Source organism: Palaemon carinicauda, chromosome 3 (genome assembly GCF_036898095.1).
Source record: "Palaemon carinicauda isolate YSFRI2023 chromosome 3, ASM3689809v2, whole genome shotgun sequence".
NCBI classification, from domain to species: Eukaryota; Metazoa; Arthropoda; class Malacostraca; order Decapoda; family Palaemonidae; genus Palaemon; species Palaemon carinicauda.
Genome location: NC_090727.1, coordinates 68,702,719 through 68,704,264, shown reverse-complemented (window position 1 = coordinate 68,704,264; position 1,546 = coordinate 68,702,719). Strand labels below are relative to the sequence as shown.

The window sequence follows — 1,546 nt, the reverse complement described above, 5'->3', positions numbered from 1 at the left end:
TCAGCCCCCAAGCCCCCTCTTCACCCAAGCTAGGATCAGGGAGGGACAGGCAATGGCTGCTGATGACTCAGCTGGTAAACCTATAGGCTCCTCCCCGAAAAACCCATCCTTAGCTGACAGGGACGGTGAGGTTGCTGAAACTAAAGAAACTATCAAATTTGAGTGGGACTTGAACCCTAGTTCGGCGAACGCCAGGTAGGAACGCTTCCGATAGGCCACAACAACCTTGTGGCACTTAAAAATTTTGGGGCCCTCACAATTTGAGAACAATGAGAATACCGTATATTTCCGCGTATAAGACGACCTTTAGATAAGACGAGGTCGAAAATTAGGGAAAACTTTAATGAATTTAGGTCATACCTGTTGTATAAGACGACTGGTGAATTACAAACCCTTAGAAATCCGCCAAACTAGGAAGCCACTGTTTTGTTTACGTTTCATAGCCAATTATAACGATCAAATGAATCCATTTACACATCTATGAATAGGTCAGCTTTAGCAACAACAGATATCGCTTGTTTCCTCCTTTCATTCAGAAATTGTGCTTATGTTTGATCTCACTACTCATTCTTCCACTATTAAACCTGCTAACATACCTTTCCCTCTTTATCTTAGTGCAATGTCCTCTGGCATTTCTATAAATTTTGCAGTTACCACCACTACATTTTTTCTTCAAAAGTTACAAAATGCTGATGGCCTATTATTAAAAATCATGAAAATGACGAATTAACTCAATAAAATGACAGTTAACATTTCCAAGTTTTGTATAAAATGAATAACTGAAGATAAAATAAAATTACTCCCCGCTGTAATAAATATGATCATTCATATTTTTCAACTCAGGGCATGGATTGTCCTGTAATACAGTAGTAGTAGTAGTAGTAGTAGTAGTAGTAGTAGTAGTAGTAGTAGTAGTAAAGGTAAAGGTGTCTGGTTTCAGTTTTAGTTTCATCAGAATAGATGCTCAGCAAAACGTCAGCTGGGCAAACCCCACACGCAACTGTTAGTACCCAACTACAGCAGTGACCTCCCCAGTAAACAGCTTAAACTCATAGTCCCGGGCTAGGATCAATCTGCTGCCATATTAATGCTAATCAGACACATTATCACTGTACTCGCCAGGAGGATAGTAGTAGTAGTAGTAGTAGTAGTAGTAGTAGTAGTAGTAGTAGTAAATGACTTCTCTGATCTTGTTTCAGAGGGATCTCTCAGTGACGAAACCAGAATCGTAGCAGGAGGCACACATGTGGAATCTGCTCAGGTGAGAGATGAATCTCTTCCTCGTTATCCAAACTAAACCTAAATTCTCTTTCTCAAAAGACCTTTGCACCCCTGAAATGGCCTTAAGAGCTGGTCTTGCATCCATTCACAAAACACCTGGTAACAACGTCTACTTGACACAGATACAATCTAGAGCAGAACCTTCACCAATGTCAAACACCGGTGTGTTATACTAACACGCACTCTTTCAACCTTCACCAATGTCAGATAGCTGGGCTGTTTATACTAACACGGACTCATTCAACCTTCATCAATGCCAGATATC

The 1,546-nt window shown here is 40.5% G+C and overlaps 1 protein-coding gene across 1 annotated transcript in view; it reads left to right on the top strand.

Annotated features, from left to right (window-relative positions):
- Positions 1-1,297, top strand: part of LOC137632344 (uncharacterized) — a 26,678-nt gene extending 25,381 nt beyond the window's left edge. Inside the window, 1 exon segment of the mRNA XM_068364281.1 lies at positions 1,200-1,297. Coding sequence (XP_068220382.1) covers positions 1,200-1,297 — 98 coding nt within the window.
- The last annotated feature ends 249 nt before the right edge of the window (positions 1,298-1,546 follow it).